Here is a 22093-nt window from a genome sequence, read left to right as displayed (position 1 = left end):
GAGCATAAATGACTAAAATTATTAATTCATTTATCTGACCTATATAGCTCTTAATCTAAGATCATTCAACTTATAATTTAATACCTGTAACAGAATACTAAAAGTATGAACATATGAACTACGTATATAAAACACAAAGAAATCACACAACACAAAAGGAAAAAGCTTAAAAACCACATGACATCAACAGGTATCACTATTTATAGCACTCAAAACCAGCATATAGAGATTTGAACCATCCTTTAATTCAGAGAGAGGTGAGCTGACACTGATTCTCTAGGACCAGGGATACATAAATCTGTCACCTGGAGAATTTCTTAAACATAAGATTCTTATCAGATCACTGCGGACCTTCTACATCACCATCAGCAGAGGAGGGATCCTGGAATCACTATTTTTAAAAGCTCCCAAATGTGGTTCATCAACCCCAATCTAAGTCAAGATCATAAAGAGGCCTGTTCAAGTCAAAATAAGCAGTATTAACATCTGTTACTTGTGAATCCAATGGAAAAAAATTGGCAGCCAGGTCATCTTCTCTTAATACCTTTGATAGAAGTACATCTATTTAGTTCACCTATAGCCAGAGTGCACAAGGTGGAGAGTCCCAAATATCACTACGAATAGGAAAATAAAATAACCAAGGTCCCAACAAGAGAGACCAGGGGATACCATTCAAAAAACACTCTCTGAAAGGGTAGGCCCTGGAAAGTCAAAGAGCCTTCTTGGATATAGCAGTGCTCATAGTTCACCTATAGCCCTTCGTATTCACTGACCTGCCAGGAAAGTGATTTGACAAACACTTCCTGTTTTCTTCCAATTAAAGCTTTTATTTAGAAGTGAAACTTTTAAATAAACAATTTCTGAAAAGTTCATCAAGCTGCAATACATGAGTCAAATCAACCTGTAGGCCAGTGGCTGGCAGCTAGAAATTAATCAAAATCTACCCTGTGGCTAGGCAAGGCAGGGCTCAGACATTCTACAGGAGGCTGCAGAGAATGTGCACTGTTCCAATCATTCTCAGTTCCTAGAAAGCTAAGGAAACTGAATTAGTTAAAGAGTTACCTCAATAGCAACGGTTTGTGTCTTCTTTTACAGGAAGGAGAAAAATGACTCTATTATACTCCTGTGAACCATGCATTAGACCTCTTCCCAACAAGTCCCTAACCCCTTCAATGCCATTCTGGGGTTCTTTCAGAAGTCTCATCTCTGCCTACCATAAGCCCACATTCTCCCAAGTTCCAAGTATACTGGACTCCACAATCTGGTGAAAATGGAATTTTCTTACCTCCAGGGCCATTACACATGTTACTACTTTGTTAATAACAATCTGCCTTTTAATCTACTGTCAACGTAACCTCAAATATGAGCTAAATGTCTTTTCCTCTAGGACATGTTCTTAAAATAAGGCTGGGTTTTCCGGTTTATGGCTCCCACACTTCATCAGCACCCTTTACTATGGTTACTTATTTAATCATCTGTCTTCCTCCCCCTTAGACAGTAGTTCTGGGAGGTCAGAAACCTTGTAGCTCTTGTTTACTACTATACCCCTGGCACCTGACAGTGGACACTTAATAAATCTTTATTGAATCAATAACCTGAAATGAGAAGATTTTTCTCATAAATCAAGCTCATTTTCTAGTAGCTCACTAATAATTTTTTTAATGTTTTATTTATTTCTAGGAGAGAGAGAGAGAGAGACAGCGTGAGCAGGGGAGGGTCAGAGAGAGAGGGAGTCACAGACTGAAACAGGCTCCAGGCTCTGAGCTGGCAGTCAGCACAGAGCCCGACGCAGGGCCCGAACCCACGAACCGCGAGATCATGACCTAAGCGAAAGTCGGACGCTTAACCGACTAAGCCACCCAGGTGCCCCTCACTAATAATTTGAAATAGTGCTTCTAATATAAATTAACATTTTGTTACTCTGGTAAATTTCTCAAAGTGTGTTCAATCTGATCAGCTAACAGTTTTATAAGGATTACAGCAGAATTCCAAAATCATGTAGTCCTAGTGCCCTACGCATCTAATACTATATTTGATAAATCTTCCTTTGGCCCCTTCCTAGTCAAAAGCTGGTAACTGCCAGCCTGTTTCATGTTTCAACTATTCATTTCCAACAGGCACTTCAAATCTCTTGTCGTTTACTCCCAGCTTTCAATTTTCCCCCACCTTATATTTTTCTTCATCCTTTTCCTAGTCTCTTTGATACATACACCCAATTTAAGTCTTATTTAACTTATGTTTTACATACGTCTTCCACTTTTATCTCTTACTTTATTTCGGGTGTTCTTTTCCTTACTGTACACATGTCTCAACTGAAATTATTTGCTTGTGAAATTACCTGGAAGGTGAACTCTTCAAGAGGAAAGACTGTTACTCACTTCAATACCCTGGCATGGTGAGCCATACAGAAGATGTTTTTGTTGCTATTGTTTTACTCTTAAGCAACTGGGCCTAGTTTTAATTTTTCGTGGTTAACCTTCTGTATTTCAGTTTCTTTTGTCCTGTCAATCCGAATTCCTTAAGAGGAAGAAAGACATACTATGGCTCCGCTCTAAATCACATTCTGTTGAGAGTCAAAAGACTCAGGAACCCAGGACTCTGAGCAACATGATTTTCATTAATTCCAATTATGAACTGGTTCACAACAAGTCTTTAAGCATCAAGACTAACCGATCTCCTACTATGATAAGCACAAGGCAACTAGCCATTTACAGCATAAAAAATTACACCCAAATTCAGAAATCTTACCTCCTGGTTTGTTTTCTGACCTGGTTTCATATAGAAAATAAAAACTGTGTCAAAGGGACGACATGGCAAGAGATCCAGATACCCAATGTCATCAAAAAATCCAGGTATCGTGGAGTCGAGTGCAATAAGGTGAGGAGGTAGGCGACTATTTGCAGGTTCCTACCACCAAAGGAAGAAAGGAGAATGAAAAAATTATTATCTCTTTTCACTATTTTAATTATAAAAGCGATACTTGCTTATAGTTTAATAGACATTAAAAAATTATTTAAAAATTTATAAAGTGGCAGGTATAAATACAACCATAATCCTAAAAAAACTATTTAAAATTCTTGTGTACTTCCTTCGAATTCTTTTGTCTTTTTTTGTTAAAGACAACTGCAATCATACTATGTATATAATTTCCAATCCTATTTTCTCTATAATAGATCATGCTGTCTAGAAAAAAATTTTAATGCTTTTTTTCCTCATTTTATTGCTGGTGGAAATGCAAAATGGTACAGCCACGTTGGAAGAGTTTGGTGGTTTTTTGCAAAGCTAAACAGAGTCTTACCACACAACACAGCAACTGCACGTTGTTATTTATCCAAATGAATTAAAAACATGTCTAGCAAATACCTGCACACAAATGTTTGTAGCAGCTTTATTTATAATGGTCAAAAATTAGAAGCAACCAAGATATCTTTTTGTAAATGAACAGATAAACTACTATACATCCACACAATAGAACATTTTTTTGGCAAGAAAAAGAAATGTACCATCAAGTCATAAGAAGACATGGAGAAATTTTAAATGCATATTGCTAAGTGAAAGAAGCCAATCTGGAAAGGCTACATACTGTATGGTTCTAACTATATGATGTTCTGGGAAAGGCAAAACTGTGGAGACAGTAAATTAAAAAAAAAAAAAAATCAGTGGTTGACAGGGGTTGGGGGAAGCAGGGGGGGAAGGATGTTGAGAGGCAGGGTATAGTGGATTCTTAGGGCAGTGAAACCGTTCTGTATAATACTGTAATGGTGGATACATATTACACATGTCAAAACCTGGGAAACTGTGCAACACAGAGTGAACTCTACTATAAACTATAGATTTTAGTTAATAATGCATGGGTATGGTGCATCAGTCTCAACAAATGTACCACATCGATGCAAGATGTTAGTAACAGGATGATACTGGGAGGAGGGGCGCAGTTGGGGTATCTAGGAGATCTCTGTCCTTTCTACTCAACTGTTCCACAAACCTAAAACTACTCTATTAAATAAAGTCTATTAACTTTTTAAATGAATCTTTTTGTTTTTCCCCTAATCCCTTATCTTCTTGTAGATCTTCACCTTGTCCAAGGTTTTGTCATCCATGGTATTTTTCAAGAACACATGCTCCAGCGATGGCAAAGTTTACTCCTTTCTACATTCGCAAGGACTGTGAGCCTGGTCTTGTCTACACCACAACATTCCCGGCAAGGGCTGAGGCAACACCCTCTAACCAAGGACACTGTTTCTACAGTCAAACAGAAGAGTATTCACACTATGTGAAATAATTAAAGACTACAAATAGCCGTGTTGTCAATTCAGGCCAGATTTTGACTTACTTGGATTTGCTACAAACATATAAAAAAACCTTCTGATTTTCACTTTTACTTTAATCTGAAATCTTGTATAAGGAACTGTGAATCTGTTACATGTGGCAAAGCCTTTGAATTTTTCTTTTTTCAAAGCTATCATCGGTTTGTTCTTTTGGATGATCTTCTAATCCAGGAACATAACATATACCTATTTTACATCTCTTAGTAACTTTTTAAAGTTTTTCCCTATAGATCTTGTACACCATTCAGGTAACTTTCATCTATATCACAACTGTAAATAAAGTACTTTTGTACTATAGTTTTAACAGGATATTAAAGCAACAGTCATTAATTTTTGTACTTTTCTGTGTGGCGATCTTAAACTCTCTCATTTATTTTAAATGTTTTATCAATTCCTTAGTGGTTGTCTAATGGAAGTCATGTTACCTGTAAACTATCTTCTTTCCAATAGTTTTTACTTCTTATTTAGTTTAATATTTCATTGACTTACTAGGTTTTGATATTCTTCTATAGCTATGTAAGATGTTGCCACTGGGGGAAACCTCCCTGTATATTTTTGGGGGCAACTTTCTGTTAACCCAGGACTATTTTAAATTAAAAAAAAAATTTTATGGACTAAAAAATTCTCATTATTAAATAGTGGTCAAAACAGGGGTGCTTGGGTGGCTTAGTCGGTTAAGCGTCCGACTTTCGCTTAGGTCATGATCTCGCGGTTCGTGGGTTCGAGCCCCACGTCGGGCTCTGTGCTGCCAGCTCAAAGCCTGAAGCCTGTTTCAGTCTGTGACTCCCTCTCTCTCTGACCCTCCCCTGCTCACGCTGTCTCTCTGTCTCTGTCTGTCTCTCTCCCTCCCTTCCTCCCTCCCTCCTAGAAATAAATAAAATATTAAAAAAAAAAATAGTGGTTAAAACAGATATCCTTTGCCGCTGATTTTAACAAAGGGTGCTTCTAATTTCTCATAGGTTGCCATTTATGGATCTACATGACTAGTCCTGGTTTAGCTTGTTTGTTTTTTTAATTTAGTTTTACTAGCCTTCTCCTTAATACTTCTACACATATATGCGTAAGTAAGATTAGTTTACAGCTTTTTTGTACATGTGTGCTGTCAAGTTTAAGTTATTAGAGTTAGGCTAAGATTCATAAGATATACCAAGCAACTTTCTGACTTTTTACCAAGTCTTGACACAGATAAGAAAGCATGACAATTATTTTCTTGGAAGCTTAAAAAATCAACTAGAATAGACACTATGAATGGAAAATTATAATCACTAGACAGCACCATTGGGGCGCTGAGGAAGAAAAGGAAGAAGAAAGAAGAAGGAGGAGAAGGTGGAGAAGGAGAAGGAGGAGGAAGAGGAAGAGAAGGAGAAAGATGAGGAGGAGGAGGAGGAGGAGGGTCCATTATAGCCCACACCTTCGGTAATAAACGTGGATAGGGGAATATTTTTAACATTCTTTTTCTACTTACCTGTAGAATTCATTTATGCATGTGATATGGGTCACACATTACTTGGGAAACTTCAGAGCTGGATGTATTACCGAAGCAGCCCCCTCAGACAGACTCTGGGAGGATCCATGGGACAAACTTTCTTGGACTTGTATAGTAAAAACTACAGCACCACAGAATTTCATTTACTTACATGCAGAGTAACGTTTATTTTTTAATTCCTCCTATCCTCAATCAAAGGTTTTAGCTATAATCGACTCAATGTTAATTTAAGAATATATTTACTCACAGAAGTGTAGGAAAATTACCTTCAATGCTTCTAAAGACAAAAATCCGAAGTGTGAAAGGAAGAGGCGTGCTGTTTGGAATTCCTGGGCAGGAGGTGGAGGCTTACAATCCGTAACTGGATCAGGAAAACTTCTTTTCTGCAATTCTTCCTCACTTTGTTGTTCGAGGTGTGTTTCATATGCAATCTGCTGAGCCATGCCCTTCCTTAATTTTTCATGTCTCTCTTCTAACTGAAATAAACCAAAAATTTTGTTTTGGGGGAGCTATCATAAAAGTAATCGGATTAATCTTAATTTGAAAATGAAAATAAAAAGCACTAAAGAAAATGAAATAATTTTCAGAGATCAACACTTGAGTTTTAATTCAATAGAGTACACAACCAAGCAAACATGGTTTCAAGGTTAAAACAAATACCAAAAAAACCCCCTCCCCTACAGCCTCAACAATTATGTCCTTCATCTCCTTGCCGTAAATGAAACCATTCCACTTCTGCTTCCCTTCAAACGGGCAAGAAAGGGGGCAGAGCTGTTGCTCTCACCCCCTCTTCCAGATCACTGTGCCCCTTCATCCTGCAGTGGTGGCCCCCTCACGATTTATGGTCTTTGTCCAAATGGATTACCCCACTCTACTCTCAGGGACACTCTTTGACCCCTCTACTTCCCTTCCCATCAATCCCAGTTTAAACTCCATCCTCTCTGATGGGCAATGATCCTTTTAACAACCTTGCTTGTATTTCTACCACCTCTTCTCAACCTTCACAGTTTTGGCCATCCTTAAGCACACTTAGTATCTCAGATCTGCTGTACTTTGCTGTACTTTTAAGAGCTATCATTCTGAGATTCCTGACTCCAACCATAAGCCTCCGTCCTGCACCTCTCCCACACCCTCACTTCCTGAGCTGTGCTTTCTCATCACTGTGAGCATTCAATCTCTTCTCGCATCTTCTCAGGCCATTAGCATCCTGGCTTCATCTACTTCCCACCCAGGCCTAACTAAACCCCAAATCAAACATCTTAATACCCTCTTCTAAACATATAAATGGCCGTCTTGTTTCCTATTCTTCCACATTCTTACCTCTATCAATCTCCACACCACTCAAATTTTTTTACTTATGCCTCCAGACCCCAAGGACTTCTGAGTAAAGTCAGCAGTGTGTTATAGAATTTCACTACAGATGATGCCACTTAACCTGGGCTGGGCTGCCTGGCAATTTTAAGAGCCATCTTTTACTCTCTATATCGTCATTGAGAACCAAACCCAAAATTTACATTAAGCCCCTTCGGTTTCCCTCCTTTTCATCTTTAAGTGTCTCTGAACGTCCGCCTGCTATCCCCTTCTCTCTTGTCTTACCAGAAAGAGCGCTGTCCTAAACACAATCACATTACAGCTCTTGACTCTACTGCCTGCAGGGCCTTCCTCTATTACCTCTCACGTTCCCAGCCCATCTTGCTGTGGTAGCAGAACCAGGCACTTCTCCGCTGCCCCCTTCCTTTCAACCTCTAAGCAGGTCTACATTCTCGGCATCCGTGAGTTTTAAAAAAAAGAAATAAAAAAGAAAAGTAAAAAGCAGCCTTGCCTTGCCTTAGCTAGGCCATTTCCTCATGCTATTATCCACTCTGTTCACCTTCCTTAAATGCTGACAGTGTAGTTCATGTTCACTGTGTCTCATTAACCATTCACCACCCAGACCTTTATACTCTGTCACCCAACTTCAACACTTCTTTGGACATGCTCTCAAAGGTCACCAGCACATTCATGCCAAAACCCAGGGGCCTCTACTTAGTGCGTCTTCTCCCTGAGCAATCTGGCTGGTATAAGCAGCCTCCATTCCTGCCCTTCTGTTCTCTCATGCCCTGACATACTTCTGTCCCCCACTTCTTAAATTTCTTTTCCTTTGACCTAAGATACCAATTACTTAATATAATTATCTAAATTAATCTAAAATCACTTTGCCTGCCCTCCCAAATCTGCCCTTTTCCTAACAAACCCATATTCCTGTAAATAGCACTGATATCTTTGTCACTCAGGTTCAGAATCTAAGCTTTCAGCTCTTTTCCTTCCCTCATCGATCAAAGACTGACTGCTTGGCTCTGCCTCCACAATACATTCCATGTGCTTCAACGTCCACTATCACTCAGCTAGCTAGTCCTTCCTTTTCCCTGACTGGACTGTCATCAAAGTCTCTAAATTAGGTTTCCCTTCTCCAATATCCATCATTAGAGTCTGATCACGGCCCCATCCTGTTGGGAAACCTACCATGGACCAGCCCAAGCATCCCAGTGACACCTCTCTAAGAGAGACCAGGTCCTTTCAATCAGCCACAAGCCACACTTGTCTTACTACATGGTAACTTGGATGACAGAGACCTAGGTCATCTTATGAATCACCTCTAATAACACCAAAAAAAGCAGTGTCTTGACCATGGCAATTGTTCAAGAATGTTTATAGTAATTCCCTTAACAACAGCTGACAGAATCTTACTTCTTCTGTGACAATTTCATGCAAATCTGGAATGCTCAGATCTGCTTTCACAAAAGGAATCTTATCCACCTCTTCAGGAAATGGTCGATGTTTGACAGTATATTTAAATCCAACATCATTTTTAGGAACTGGACGAGGTTCAGGTACAAAAAGCTGTTAAAATAAAACAAATAATGTTACGTGTATTACACTCAGTGCCATCTGTAATGACACGTATCTCCCTGGTCTCTGACACCTGGTTTGCTAAGACTACGTAACACTGGAGCTCAACAAGGATCTACAAACACCACTGCTAACACTAAAGGTAAACAGCTTGTGTACCAGTGTGCTTTTTTATTTTTATAAAAACGTTCATCAACTTCTAGATTTTGTCACTGATAAATGGGTTGTATACCTCTAACTGCCCCAGGCCTGACTCTCCCACAATAAGTGGTAAACCAATGGAAGGGCAGTTCAGAGATCAAGGCTCAAACTTGCCCCTGTCTCAAGTGTTCTCAAAGCAACTCATGTAACAAAGTACAAGTTTAGGTCCTCTGGCCTCCCTAGACAGTGAGTTCAACTGAGCACCAAGTCTAGATCCCAATGGCTCCAAATCCCTGCTTTAATATGTATTAGCTATGCAGCTTCTGTTTTCACATCTGAAAAGTGGAAATAATCCATCACAAGGTTGTTGTAATGACTAAATAAAAATGAATATGGCACATATTAAAGCATCTATAAATTTTAGTTCCTTTCCTGATCTCCTTCCTCCTGTCTTTAATGCTAATCTAGTGGCTTACAGTGCTGTTGACAGAATGTGATCTGTATGATGCCACCAAGCAAAAACAGAGGTGTGCTCCCCATAGGGTGAAAACACATCTAAAAGAGACACCTAGGACATTAAATGATTTTAGACACATGCTCCAATTTTGTGACTGTCTCTCTTAAAACCTGGTAACATTTTATGAAGTGATATTTTAAAGAATTTTTAGGAACCTAAGTAAAAGCTTATGATGTAGTAAATGAAAAGAACAGTATACAAAAATGACTCATTCTATTTAATGTTACTGTATACAGAAAGGAAAAAAAGATTGTTAGTAAATCTACTAAAATATTAAGAGTTACTATCTGCTTCTGGAAAGCAAGAGTACAGATGGTTTAAAATCTCTTCCTTATTATCTGAATTTTCCAACTTTCTCCCAGGAGCAAATTTTATTCACAAAATTACAAATGTTATAAAGAAAATAAACTATGCCACCCCAAATAAGATTTAAATTATACAGCATATTTAAAAAATTATGGAGCACATTACCAACTGTACAGGAATAAATCATACAAAAATAATTTGAAACTAAGTCCCATTACTTGGCCAAATTTTTTTCATATATGGCGTGTACCTGAGTTTTATTATATTTAACACTGCATAAAAAATGAGGCCACAGCTCAGAACAGTAGTTCTGGATCATTAAGGGATGTGAGAATCACCTGGAAAACTTTTTGAAACTACACCTGCCTTGAAGATGTCTTTAAAGAGTAATTCAGTGGATCTGGGAATTATGGGCTCCTAAGATGATTCTGATATGAACCAACTGATGGAGACCCTGGCTAGGATCGAAAATATTTATTTTATCAATGAATTTTGTTGGAATGTTATTTAACCTTTAAATCATAACACACACATGCCCACTCGCATGCATACACTCACTCACTCCTAGTCCCTTCCCTGGAACTTCTAATGGATACCTTCTGATTTGCTTTTGCTCCTCTGGGTAAAAGGCAAAGTTGTTGTGCCCAAGCAAGTCTTCCAGACATTCCCCGGACCAGCACAGTGACAGAGGGGAAAAAGTCATCTAGAATAAAATAGTGATGTAAAAAGTTTTTATTTCAGATGACAACCATATAAAATACACCTGCTATCAACCATAGAGCCTCTAAGAATCAAAGTCCTTACACAGTGCTTCCCAAAGTCTCATCCTTTGTGTGCCACCTCTGCGGGTTCTGCCATATCCTCATACTATAAGTACTGGGATCTTTCTTCCTTTCTTTTTTAAACTAAATCTGTTTTAAAAGGAAACTGTGTATTTTTACTCTAAATGAAAAACTGTGAATTTTGGTGTGCTAATAATGTATTTTTGAAACACGTGTTTTTAACATTACATAAAATAATGTTCACCAACGTACTGACTAACATTATCTCATACGCCTCCATTTTTGGGAAACACTATCTAGCCAATACTCTTAACTTCCAGTACTGGGAACAACTTAAGTGCAGAAAGACAGGGCATTTGAAGTGCTGATGTTGCATTCACCCATACCTTATGTATGTACTGTTGCCCTCCCCCAGGCAGGTACTGTTCCATCCCAGCGGAGGTTCAGGGGTAGGAAATGGGGGGTGGGGGAGGGAAGAACTCAGGATGGACTTCCTGAGTGACCCAGATCCTCCTCCTTATTCCCTCTTTTTGCCCTGATGTGGGAATTAAACTTTTTCAAACTTTGTTTTCTCACTTCTTCTGTTATATTGTTATTATAAGCTATTAAAATGTCCTTGTAAATCTATAAAATCCCAATTGTTTGTATTTTTAGTAGACTTCCAATGCAGTGAAATGACTGGGAATGAGAGTACAGGAGTCCTAAAAAAATCTAGAAGAGAGCTGACACTTACCCCTCAGGCCAGGAAACCCAGAGGGGACACTGGGATTTTAGACTCCTCAGCAGGTGGCTTGGGAGTAGGAGGCTGGAGGAATCATGAATAATAGGCACAAGCCAGGGAAGAAAGTCAAAGAAGCCCTATGTCTGGAATAAAGAAGAATGAAGTGCGTGCAGGAAAGAGTTGGGAGTCTGCACTTCTGGAACTGGTCAATGATTAAAGGCCGCACCTATGTGACATTAAAATCACTGTATCTTACTACCACACAGTGGAAACTTGCAATGGAACTCGTTCATCTCCGAATTACAGAGCAACGTCTCACTTTCATTTTATAGATTCATGGATTCTACTCATATAGTCTCAACAGAATTTGCATGGGACCATAAGAGCCTGTTCACCTTTGTAAAGGTAACAAGTCTTTAATTACTGACAAAATCCTATACTGTGCAGCAGGGACAACATAAAGGGGCAGTATGAGGCTCAGGAAATTTGGACACTAGTCCTAGTCGTACCATGTACTTTTCAAATAACCCCGAATAAGTCACATACCCTCTCTGAGCTTCCATTTCTTCACCTGTAAATGAGGGCCTGAACATGAGGTGATTCCCTGGGCTCTCTATGTCCCAAAATTCCATAACCATCACTTTCCCAGAAATAAGGGTCTGAAAGCATGCTTCCTTTACATACTGGCGGATTCTAATTACCATCAGGAAAATAAAATGTACTTTGGGGTGCCTGGGGGGCTCAGCTGGTTAAGCACCTGACTCTTGATTTTGGCTCAGGTTATGCTCTCATGGTTTATGAGTTTGAGCCCTGTGTTAGGCTCTGAACTGACAGTGCAGAGCCTGCCTGGGATTCTTTCTCCTTTGCTCTCTGCCCTTCTCCTGCTCGCTCGCTCTCTCTCAAAATAAATAAATAAACTTAAAAATACATATACGTATACATATATATATATATATATATATATACATATACACGTATATATCTACTCTGAGTAGCCTGAGTTGCAGTGGTAATCACATACCTTGAGACAGCTTATAACTGAGAGAAAGTTGAGGAGGGAAACCATGTATGTTGTGTCAAAGGAAAATCATGAAAGGGTTTTCATGAGGGCACCGGTATGGTCAGATCCATATGTGAGGAAGAATACAATGGTGGCACCAAGTAGGAAGGAGGTAAGGGTAACACATTTTGGAACCAGAAGGAGGGGGATGAGACCAGGTAGGAAGCAACTTCAATAATCTCAGTAAGAAATAATAAGGCCCTACATTTGGATGTATTGGGAGGGAGGCAGAGAAAAAAAGATGCAAGAGTCACTGGGTAATTGGATACCAATTATGTAAGGGAGAAACAGGAAGGAGCAGGCCAAGAGGACGCCTCGAATTTCCAGCCTGTTTGGGTAGCACCATTAACTGAAACAGAACAATGCGGAGTGAGGGCTCGGAGAGGAGGAGGGCAGGATCCAAAGTCAAGAAGAGTAACAGTAATTTTTATACATGGTAAACAAGAGAAAATAACCCACTAAAGCAAACTTTTTGTAGAACTACTTTAGTTCTAGTATTTCAGATACATAAAAGAGCCTCTAAAAGATTCTATTTAATACGTATATTCTATTTTCTGACCCTCTATTTTTCAGTGACTATCACCACATAGCTAGAAGACCTTCTGACAAATGCGAGGTTGCTGTGAAATTGCAGTTGCTCCTGCAACTACAGGTCCCTGACCCTGGAAGCAGCTCACTAACAGTGTGCTAGAACACGGTGATTTAGCAGTGGAGAAGGCCCAAGGTGCTGGAACTTACTCTGTTCATTTCCAAGAGGTTGCTCCAGCATTGCCAGGATGACACTATTATCCAAGACAAAGTACCGGAAACTATGCTTATTTATGGTTGGCAGCCTGGAGTACTTGATCAAAGTGGTCTCATTCACCAGACTACAAGGAGAAGCGGGACCACTGGGTGAAGGAAATGCGCCGAGCAACTGCATAATACTATGGAGAATGCAAAAGATAACAGTTAATCCCCAAAGCAAAATCTTAAGTTTACCTCATGCATCAATGTGTCCTTCTGCTTTTAAGTGACCACAGCCACACTCCCTCTTTGCAAGTCACATTTGCTCCCTGAGGTGGATGCCGTGGTGTGCTGCTCTGTCTCCTACGACTGAAAGATCCATTCCCCCAGATGCAGACTTGGTGGCCACAGCTTTCAGGTGAGAGTCCCTTTCCAGGACTCACTCTCAGCCAACAAGAACCAGCTCACTCAGAATCACAGCTCCGTCTTGGGATAGCCCACGGCCAGCGAAAAGGGCAAGGGCAGTGTGAGAGTACAAAGCCCCAGCCCCAAGCCCTAACTTGAGAGAACTCTGAAGGGCCAACCCAACCCCAGAGCTCTTTGTTGCACCTACACTCATTCAGTCCTTCCCTCTGCTCAGTGCTGCTTCCTTCACTCCCCCTAGGAACTGATCCTAAAAGCACTTTCCAATAAACTTCTTGCAAGGAAATTTCTCTCAGAGCTTGCTACCCAGGGAAACTGACCACCATATTTCCAAATCATGGAGCTCCTAAAGATATATTTAAAAAATGTTATGTGCTCCAGGCTTCAAGATTATGCTAGCTAAAGCATTCTAGATCTAAAAAAGGACCCAAAGACCAACTAAACCTCAACTTTTCAGATGAGGAAATTCAGGCTCAGATGTGGTAAGTGATTAAACAACTAGAAACCAGGGCCTGCTGCCTTCTCACTGTGTGGTCCTAAATAGACATTATCCTCATTTTACAGATAAGACTGGAGGCACTAATAGTATATCTCACACAACTATTGCAATTATTAAGTTAGAATCTATAAGAAAAAAATGCTTCATAAATTGGAATTCAACTGAACAAGCCTTAACATTCAGAAATGTTTATGTCTGTAGAGATTTCTGCATACATACATTCAATTAATAACTTCTATATGGCACTCACCATGAGGCACTGGTCTAAGCACTTTTCACACTTTCATTTATTTAGCTATCAAAACAAGCCTATGAAATAAGTACATTATTCCCATTTTATAATGAAACAACTGAAGCACAGAGAGAAAGTATCTTTTAATGGAAACAAAGATTCTGCCTTGTGGTCCTAATATCACCTGACCCTTCATATGTACCTCATTTGGAAAATGCATACTCCCCAACATCATTTTTGTCATCTTGATCCTTGAGTAGTAGCCTCTCCCTTTTCCTTTCATTCCAGTACTGAAACCCAAATATCTCTGATAATGGAAGGCAACATTGCTCAGCAGATGTTTTCCATCCATTTTCTCTTCTCTTAGAACTGTCTAAAAATTTCAAAGACCAGGAGAATCTGATGGGGAGTTCAAGCCTCTAAGGAATTGTGGAAAATAGGCGAAATACCGGCAGACCAGAAAAAGTAAAACACGACTTCGGTTTTCTAACACGGGACAGAGATCGATGTCGCAAAATATATGGACCAAGGGAGTTTGTCATGTTCCGTGCAAGACTCAAGGGAACACGTTACTAAGACTGAATCATACCAGCCTAAACACATTTTCTCTTCTTGACAGTGACTAGGCTGGATGGGGGAGAACTGTCTCTGATACCAAGACATGCAAGTATTTGACAGCATATCATGATAAACTTGTAGACAACATTAAAAAATGCCTATCAACCTGAATGCAAATCTCTGATAATGTGCTTTGTGAGTCTATCTCTGTTCAATGTTTTCATCAGTATCTTTGATTAGGACACACAGAGCTGACTCATTAAATCTGCAGTTGACCAAAAGTTGAGCTGCAGAGTTAATATGTCAGAGGAAGAGTTGGGATCCAAATAATGAGGTAAATCTTACAGGAAGAGATCTCAGGTTTAAATGTAAAGTTTTGTCCATAGAAATACCCCCAAACAAGTAAGTACAGGATGAGAAAAGCAGACAAAAAATAAATGTGTGAAAGACTCTAATTTTAGGTGACTTTACCCGAATCATCAAGTTCTCAAAAACCCAATGTGGTCTCCAAGTGCATTTTAATGAAAATATAATATCCTATAGTGTGTAAAGATCATCCATCCTCACCTAGAATATTTTATTCAGTAAACCACCTTTAAGAGGTACTGAGTCAAACCCACACCATCGAGAGAAGAATGATCAGGATGATAAAGGTACTTGAATCTCTGTCATATAACAAACAGCTTGAGGTACTGGCAGAAACAAATCACCATCTTCATAAGCATTATCTTCAGACATCATTACTGCCTGGAAAGAGGATTCCACTATCAAAAGTTTGAATCAGAACCAATGAGTAGAAGCTAAAGTGGGAGAGAGTTCAGTTCAATGTAAACATCAAATTTTTAAAAATAAGAATGAAATGGGAACCTTAGGGGTTAGACTATCACAAAATTAGAGGCTAAATAACATGGTATACCTTACAAGCTGCTTAAGCAGAGGGGCTGCCAAAATGACTTCCAAGAGTCCTAATTCTGAATTTGTATTAGTACTCTAAGGGGAAAACACCCAACTAGCCAATTTACACTTCATAACTGCCTACTATTCTCAGCACTGTGAGAAGTGTTAAAGAAGGAAATGTGGCCTCTACCCAAGTTGGGGAGACAACACTAGCATGTATCAAAATAGAACCAGATACGATCATGACAGTATAGAATTCCATGCTGTGAGGTCGGGTTTGACTGAATGAGCACAAAAGTGCAGAAAAGAGTCATTATTCAGAAGCAGAATAACCAAAGAAGGTCCCATGGAGGTGACTAGATTTTACGTGGGCACTGAACAGTTAAGGATGTGACCGAGGGGAAAAGAAGGAAGTCCTGAAACCCAGGGAGTACACAGAGACAAATAAGAACATGCCCAGTTCACAGCCACAACTGGCCTGCCAGGTTCTATTATGGAGATGTGCTGGGGAAGATTGGTGTGGGTGGGGACAGAATAAGGAGGGCCCTGACAATCAGACAAAGAGGAAACAGAGATCTAGTCAGTTTTCAACCACTCAAGCACCAAGGAAAAAAAAAAGGGGGGGGGGCGGGGCTAAGGATGATGAGTTCAAAAATGGAATGCAAGATGAACAGAAAGGAGGAGATTAAAAACATAGAAATTAGTCAGGAAGTGAGAAGAGCCTAGACTAGGATGCTGAGGTTAGAAGGGACAGAAGAAAGACTTCCAAAATAAAGTCTACTGAGTCTACTGGAGTCAGTCACTGGCTTCATATGGGGAATGACAGATAAGCAGAGATAAATCAGGAAAAATCCAAGGTCTGTGTTTATATAGCCAAAAAACAGCAGTGATACTGACATAAAGCAGTAATTTTGAGCCAACGAAGAGATTTGGTTTGGGACAGGTTTCATGACGACTGTACTCTTCAGGGCACTCTTCAAGATTGGTAACCGGAAATACCATTTGTGGAGGTGCCAGCAGAGACAGGACAGCTGCAGATAAAACCGATGAGCCACCTAGATAACCAGTGAGTAGGCTTCCCAGAAGCATCCCAGGGTTCACTCGTCATTCAGAGCATATATCCAATACTCACTGCCCATTATACACTCATAGGAATGTCCTACCCAGGCTAGGATTGCAACAAACTGACTTTTGTAGGATACACAGTTCCCAATAAGAAATGCTCTCCCCATATCCTTCTTACACTTGCAGGCACACATCAAGGCTCAGTTCTTTCATAAAGCTTTTCAGTCCATTCCACCTCTCATATGGTCTTCCCTCTTAACTTTTATTTATAGTACTCACTGTCTGTGTAAGTACAGGCTTAAACAGCTGCATGTCCATTTTTCTGATTTTCTAGCTATTAGCCAAACCTCCAGAAGTGCACTGGAAGCCCAGCTAGCACAGTGAACAGGACTACACTAAAGCATGCAGGCTTCTAAAAATGGACTGAATGACTGAAGCCCATGAGGAAGAGAAATAAATCCAATTTTACTGTGCCTGTCCCAGCTTATGAACAGATCACTGAAAAGATTCTGGAATCTTGGTAAGGGCTGATCTACGTACAAATCTGCAAGTAGTCTTGCCTACCACTTTATTAAGAAGACCAAGAGGAGCCAACCCAGACTGACTTGACATTCTCCTTCCTGCTTTAATGTTTACTGGGTCTTCATCCACACTTAGCTTTCCATAGGCTCCATCTTTCCATTTGTACTGTGATTATAACCTTCCCCATCGAACTCTTCCCTTCAATCCATAAATGTGCCTAAATTACCTTCCTTCCTTTCTTCCACTCTCCTCACTTCCCAGCCCATGGAAACTCACTCAGCAATCTCTGCTACTTTTCTAAGGTTCTGACCTGTCTCCATCCCTTCACTACGAAAATGATTACAAAAGAAATCTTCTCTTGCTGCCTTCTTAACCTGCCTTCTGTATCTGGCTTTTGGTGAAACTTCTTCACCCATCCCGTAAAAGTCAGGTTCAGTGTCATCTTGTCTAGAAATCCTTGATTTCCCTTTATCTGGAAATATTCACATCCTCCTTCCAGCATTTTATTACACCTCTTCTCTTACAGCACTTTTCCTCCACCTAATATCATAGCTACTGTGCTCATCTCCTATCTTCCCTTTTGGACAAGACGCTTTTTGAGGATGGTGATTTGAACCTGATTTATCTTTACAATCCTATTATAAGTTCAGAAGAGGGAGCTCATAAATCTTGACTGAATGAACTTCTAATATGTACTATAAATGTAACAGAGTCTAGACTACTGAGCTAAGAAGCAGGAGACCACAGGCAGATCCCTTCTTGGGGCTCAGGCACCAAAGTGAAGAGGTGAGTAAGGCTCTCCAAGATCCTTTCTAGCTCTAACATGGTATGACTTCAATTGATGCGAACTAGCACAGAAAAAGGAGGACCCAAACTCTCAGCCCCATGTTCCTGGCTTCTTTTGGTCCTCAAAACAAGTTTTTTCCTTTCCATTTTATTTCTAGAGAAAAAGTATCCTGAGAGGTTGCATCACTTAAAGCTGAACAGCTGGGGAGAAGAAACTACAGGGACCACAGCTAACCCCGTCGTAATTCCTAGGCACAATCCCTGTGCAGTCACTTTCATACCATGTTAGGGTGGCTTCAGCAGCATCCTTTACCCTCATAGATGCAGGGTTTGGCTCCTTATCTCCTTTGTACTTGACCTCTTGCTCACTGTTCTTGGACTTACTTCCTGAAATTCCCAGTTCCACAATCTCCAATACTTCCTTAAGACAATCCTAGAAGCAGGAAAGGCAGATAAGTTTTTGTAATACACCTGAGAAGACAGGGAAATACATCACAATACTAATCGTGGTGGTACTTTGCTGACAGGCTCCAGTTTCTTTCTCACTTTCATAGGTGGATATTAATTTCACAGTAATAAACTTTGCCCCCCCCTCAAATTTCTCTTTAAAGAACTGAATTTGACTGTTCAGAGTTAGATAGTAAGAAATAATAAATTCATACAATTTTATCAGTCACATTCTTATAAAATTACCAGACTATAAAATTATGAAAGCCCAAGTTAAAGAGACAGAACAGTAATTCAGTTAAACTCATGGTTCATGAGTTCGAGCCCTGCATCAGGCTTACTGCTGTCAGCGCAAAGCCTGTTTCAGGTCCTCTGTCCCACTCTCTCTCTGCACCCACTCACACTCTGTCTTACAAAAATAATTAGTTAGTTATAAAAATAACTAAGATTATTCAACAGTTATTATTTTTAAAACTATATATGTAAAGCTCTCCAAAAATACTCAGTGAGACTGGTATCTCTTATTTATACTATGAATTCTTGATAACTGCCAGTCTCCCTGTAAGGAAAATATTACATGGAACAATAGCAAGGAAAATCAGCCTAGATATCTGTGCCTACCTGAGAATGGAAAACATGTGTGAAATGAATTTTTTTAAGTAGGCTTCATGCCCAGCTTAGAGCCCAACATGAGGCTTGAACTCAAGACCCTGAGATCAAGACCTGAGCTGAGTTCAAGTGTCGGGACACTTAACTGACTAAGCCACCTAGGCGCCTGAAATGAAATGTTTGTGTACAGGCAAATTTATGGCAATTTATGTTCTAGTTTTGCAGCCTGGCTACCAACTGTCCTTCAGAGTTTGGCAACAGGTGACCAGAGTGCCTACTGACCATCTTGAGGTTACCACATCCTTTTAAGAAGTTGTATTCTTGATACTTCAGATAAATTAGTCAAGATTCCAACTTTCTTTTCTTTTCATTTGAGAGAGACAGAGAGAAAGTGCATGTGCACATGAGTAGGGGAAAGGCAGAGAGAGAAAAGGCTGCATCTTTTTTTAATGTTTGCTTATTTTGTAATTTATCAAGTTAACTAACATACAGTGTATACAGTGTAGTCTTGGCTTCAGCAGATTCCTGTGATTCATCACTTACATACAATACCTAGTGCTTATCCCAACAAGTGCTCTCCTCAATGTCCATCACCCATTTCCCCGCCCTCCCAACCCTCCACCCCCCAAAAGCCCTCAGAGTTTGTGCTCTGTATTTAAGAGCCTCTTATGGTATGCCTCCCTCTCTGTTTGTAACTTTTACCCCCTTCCCTTCTCCTATGGTCTTCTGTTAAGTTTCTCAAATGCCACATATGAGTGAAAACATATGATATCTTTCTGATTGGCTTATTTCACTTAGCATAATACCCTCCAGTTCCATCCACATTATTGCAAATGGCAGGATTTCATTCCTTTTCATCACCAAGTAGTATGCCATTGTATATATATATATACCACATCTTTTTTATCCATTCATCAGTTTATGGCCTGTTGGGTTCCTTCCATAATATAGCCATTGTTGATAGCACTGCTATAAACACTGGGGTACATGTACCCCTTCGAATCAGCACTCCAGTATCCTTTGGATAAATTCCTAGTAGTGCTACTGCTGGGTTGTAGGGTAGTCCTATTTTTAATTTTTTGAGGAACCTCCAGACTGTTTTCCAGAGTGGCTGCATTCCAGTTTGCATTCCCAAGAATGCAAAAAAGTTCCCCTTTCTCCACATCCTCGTCAACAGCTATTGTTTCCTGAGTTGTTAACGTTAGCCACTCTGACAAGTATGAGGTGGTATCAATGGTTTTGATTTGTATTTCCCTGATGGTGAGCAATGTTAAGCATCTTTTCATGTGTCTGTTAGCCATCTGGATGTCTTCTTTAGGAAAGTGTCTATTTATGTCTTCCGCCCATTTCTTCACTGGATTATTTGTTTCTTAGGTGTTGAGTTTGTAAGTTCTTTATAGATTTTGGATACTAACCCCTTATCTGACATGTCATTTGCAAATATCTTCTCCTATTCCACTGGCTGCCTTTTAGTTTTGTTGATTGTTTCCTTTGCTATGCAGAAACTTTTATCTTGATGAGGTGCAAATAGTTCATTTTTGCTTTTATTTCCCCTGCCTTTGGAGACATGTCAAGTAAGAAGTTGCTGCAGCCAAGGTCAAAGAGGTAAAAGCTACATCTTTCAAAAGAACTTTTCAGGGCGCCTGGATGGCTCAGTCAGTTAAGCGTACGACTTAGGCTCAGGTCATGATCTCACAGGTTCTGAGTTCAAGCCCTGCATTGGGTTCTGTGCTGACACCTCAGAGCGTGGAGCCTGCTTCTGTGTCTCCCTCTCTCTATGCTTGTGCTCTGTCTCTCAACAATAAATAAATGTTAAAAAAAACAACAAACTGTTCTATGGGTTAATTTGCAACCAAATATAAGCATGATGACAATCTTTGAGTTGTGTTCAAAAGAAAAAGTGTTCTACTGAAATATATCAACTATATACAGTTTAAAGATTCTCTTTTAAGAGGTATTTTCCCAGCAGACGTTTTTGTTTCTTCTTCCTATTTTAAGATCTAGTAAACTTGGGGTGCCTGGGTGGCTCAGTCAGTTAAGTGTCCGGCTCATGTTCTTATGGTCATGAGATCAAGCCCTGCATCACGCTCAGTGCTAGGTTAAGATTCTATTTCCCTCTCCCATTCCCCCTCCCGGCTCAGCTGCAAGCAGTACATATGCATATGCTCTTTCAAAAAAAAAAAAGAAGAAGAAGAAGAAGAAGATCTAGTGAACTAACCTTTTCATCAAGCATATCAGGGTGCTCTGTCAGCCAGACACAGAGACACTGAAAAGCTGCAACTATCATAGAGTGCAGATCCCGGGAGTGAAGGGGAGCGGGTCGACTGCACTGGTACACAATGTAGCTGCACACAGAGCTGATGGCTCGCTTCCGGTCTCCAGAGTCCACCATCACCTTTACCTAAGCATATTCACATGGGGAGCACAGTTAGTCAGGACCCAGTGTTCCAATTTCAAAGTATCTGCACTGTAGCCCAGCCTTTCTGATTGTGATATACCATAGAAAGCCTTGCTTATTAAAACAGTATTTATACAGAGGAACAGAATATTTCAGATACATCACATAATGCTCTATAAAATCAGAGGGCATTTTTCAAACCCTAAAACAGTATTTCATTTTAGCATATTTTTTCACTGCCTAAAACCTAAACTCCTGGGGTGCACCTATCCACCACTGTCACATATCAGAAGAATAGCTGGCAATGGAATGTGTGCAAATTTCTGAAGCCCCTAACTCAACCCGACAGTGATGCTCTATGGCTACGAAGTTCTATGTACCTGCTCAAATGTACAATTAACATATAGGGAACTACACATATTTAATGTGAAAAATTTGATAAATTTTGGCCAAAATATACACCTGTGAACGATCACGATCAAAGTAGTGGACATATCAATCGCCCCCCAAAATATCCTCATGTACCTTACTAATCCTTTCTTCCACTCCTTTATGTCCCTTCCCCAGGTTACTATTGATCTACCTCCTGTCACTACAGGTTAAACTGCATTTTCTAGAGTTTTATACAAATAAAATCATACAGTATTATACTCTCTTTTTGAGAGGAAGGGGTCTGTCTTCTTTTACTCAGTATAAATATT

General features: G+C 39.8%; 1 protein-coding gene across 3 annotated transcripts in view; it reads right to left on the bottom strand.

The window, feature by feature from the left end:
* RALGAPB (Ral GTPase activating protein non-catalytic subunit beta) overlaps nucleotides 1–22093 on the bottom strand; it is an 88970-nt gene that overhangs the window by 18916 nt on the left and 47961 nt on the right. For all 3 annotated transcript variants that reach the window (XM_039227060.1, XM_039227062.1, XM_039227061.1), the window contains exons 17-23: nucleotides 21213–21395; nucleotides 18220–18371; nucleotides 12969–13156; nucleotides 10264–10370; nucleotides 8542–8694; nucleotides 6081–6290; nucleotides 2749–2907 (exon numbers count right to left, since the gene is read on the bottom strand). In XM_039227060.1, the coding sequence (XP_039082991.1) occupies nucleotides 2749–2907; nucleotides 6081–6290; nucleotides 8542–8694; nucleotides 10264–10370; nucleotides 12969–13156; nucleotides 18220–18371; nucleotides 21213–21395 (1152 nt within the window). The remainder of the gene's footprint in view (nucleotides 1–2748; nucleotides 2908–6080; nucleotides 6291–8541; nucleotides 8695–10263; nucleotides 10371–12968; nucleotides 13157–18219; nucleotides 18372–21212; nucleotides 21396–22093) is intronic.

Source organism: Hyaena hyaena, unplaced genomic scaffold (genome assembly GCF_003009895.1).
Source record: "Hyaena hyaena isolate Hyena2069 unplaced genomic scaffold, ASM300989v1 scaffold_25, whole genome shotgun sequence".
NCBI lineage: Eukaryota > Metazoa > Chordata > Mammalia > Carnivora > Hyaenidae > Hyaena > Hyaena hyaena.
This window is presented reverse-complemented; position numbering and strand designations above follow the sequence as displayed.